Source organism: Arachis ipaensis, chromosome B03 (assembly GCF_000816755.2).
Source record: "Arachis ipaensis cultivar K30076 chromosome B03, Araip1.1, whole genome shotgun sequence".
Classification (NCBI taxonomy): Eukaryota; Viridiplantae; Streptophyta; class Magnoliopsida; order Fabales; family Fabaceae; genus Arachis; species Arachis ipaensis.
The window spans coordinates 1,809,983-1,812,567 of NC_029787.2; the positions used below are offsets into that span (position 1 = coordinate 1,809,983).

At 27.5% G+C, this 2,585-nt stretch overlaps 1 protein-coding gene across 1 annotated transcript in view; it reads left to right on the plus strand.

Moving 5' to 3' along the window:
• The window catches only part of LOC107629359 (protein SIEVE ELEMENT OCCLUSION B), a 12,728-nt gene that overhangs the window by 5,848 nt on the left and 4,295 nt on the right, over nucleotides 1-2,585 (plus strand). Inside the window, exon 3 of the mRNA XM_016332136.2 lies at nucleotides 1,707-2,158. Within this exon, the coding sequence (XP_016187622.1) occupies nucleotides 1,707-2,158 (452 nt within the window). The remainder of the gene's footprint in view (nucleotides 1-1,706; nucleotides 2,159-2,585) is intronic.

Sequence of the window (2,585 nt, forward strand, 5' to 3'; positions counted from 1 at the left end):
AAACGATGTAATTTTAATATTAATTTTTTTTTTATTATAAAAATTTTCTGAATTCGTCGCTGTTTGGTTACTGTAGCTATCGTGCGAGGTAACATTTTTTCATGTAAAAAATTTTGTTAACTTTTGTGATAGTTACCGCCATTTATTGTTCCTTTGCTTTCTGAAATAGAATATACTTAACTTTGATGCTGGATGGTGGCAGTCTTTTTTATCTTAGCTTACACATAAATAAATAAATAATGAGAAAGATAATTAAAAACACTTTATCTTAGCTTTATTTACTTTTTGTGCTCCTATCTCCAAGTATTTAACTATTTAATTTATAGCTAACAGCCTTGTGTTTTGTCTTTCTGAACTCTTTAGATTATTTTATTTATTTTTTCTGCCTAGTTGATTCTTGAGCATCATTATATCATTAATTAATTAATTACCATGTTCATTATTCATATCTATATATATATTGAAAGTTCTTCAACAAATTAAATTAAAGAACCTAGCAAACTTACTATACAACAATTCATGATCTATCATGCATGGATCTATACTACTTTAAACTCGTTACTGTATCGATACTACTATACGTAGTACTGTTTTCTTGTCAATCATTTTTGGTGAGTTACCAAATCGGTGTGTCCTTATGCAGGGATTCGTCTTTTTAATTGGTTGCACGTAATACGTAACCCATTTTGCCTACTCCAAAACCTCTGCTTTTTTTCTGTTTTTGTGACTCAATAATGTTACTCTTGTCCAAATTAATCATAAAGATATTGTTCATTAATGTTTCTTATACTCTTTTGCTTTGTTCATGTCTGTCACCCCATGCCAATCCAAAAGCTTACGAGGAATTTTTAAATTTGGTTTGGTTTCATAAGTCAAACGACATTTGTTTCTTTAATCAATCAGGATAGCTAGAGTGTGAACTTTCATTATTCCGGTTTAATTTTTTGGTTTAAATGATGGTTCAGAATACGAAGAATACAAGAAGATTCTCAGGATTTAGTATTTTTGGTAAAATATATTTTGTTTGTCTCTGAAATTTAGTAAAAATTTTAAAAATATTCATAAATTTTATTTTATTTTAATTTTGTCTCAAAATTTTTCAATTTACATTAAATATATCTCTGACGACGGCTAATTATTTAAAAAATTTAAGACTAATTCATCAATAATTTCATAAGAACAACTTTCAATACAAGCAAATCAAGTATAATTTTCATGCATTATTGTTAGATTAGTCTTAAATTTTGTAAAAATTTATCTGTCGAAAGTATATTTGATACAAATAAAAAATTTTTGGAACAAAATTAAAACAAAATAAAACTCTGAGATATTTTTAAAATTTTTGACATATTTTAAGAATACAAAATATACTTTACTTTAAATTAAAGTATTACATTTTTTAGGAAGGTTTTTCAAGTGTCCCTTGAATATTAGTGTTTCATTGATCTTTATTATAATATATATAATTGAGATTAACAATTAAAATTATCAAAATATCAATATTTTTAAAATATTTAAAATACTTTTTATTTTATTTTTTACTAAATTTTCAAAATCTATATATAGCGCCACATAACCCCACTAAATTTTGATATATTTCTTTTTACTATAGACCTTATATTATGACCAAACCAATGCAATTTTAATATTAATTTTGTTACCGTTACAAAAATTTTCTGAATTCGTCTGCTGTTTGGTTACTGTAGCTATCGTGCAAGTGCTCGGGAAGCGGAGATGCACATGGATCAACAATGGTGCTCCTAAACTACCTATCAAGTTATGCATGGCATGGAAAGGTGGTTCTAACCCTAGCATCATTCTCAGTGGTGTTTGGAGAGTTCTGGCTAGTGGCTGAGATGAGCACAAAAGAGAACACACTTGCCAAATCAGTGGCACTTCTTAAACAACTCCCAGACATAGTTGAGAATTCATCTTCATTGATGCCACAATTTGATGCTGTGAACAAGCTTGTGAAGGCTTCATTGGATGTTACAATGTGCATTGTTAAGTTTAAGGAGCTTCCATCTCAATATATTTCTCAAGACTCTCCTCCTATGTCTCTTGCAAGTGCTTATATTCCAATTGCTTCTTATTGGGTTATTAGAAGCATTGTTGCTTGTTCCTCTCAGATTTCTGGTTTCATTGGCATGAGAAATGAGTAAGTATATATCATTATTATTAGGTTTAATTACTCTGATGGTCTTTATAGTTTCGTGAAATTTTCAATTAGGTCCCTATACTTTTTTCTTTTTAATTGGGTTCCTGCACCAAGTTTGTTTTCAATTAAGTCTCTCTTAGTAGTAATTAGCTTAATTTTATAGGGATCTAACTAAAAAAAAAAATTGGTACATGGACCTAAATAAAAGGAAAAAAAAGTGTAGGGACCCAATTAAAAAAAAATTAGTGCAAGGACTCAATTAAAAGAAAAAAAAAGTATAGAAACCTAATTAAAAATTTTGCGAAATTATAGGGATCAGCAGAGTAATTAAACCTTATTATTATTATTATTATTATTATTATTATTATTATTATTATTATTATTATTATTATTATTCCTTTTAATTTGATTACTGATTTAAAATTTG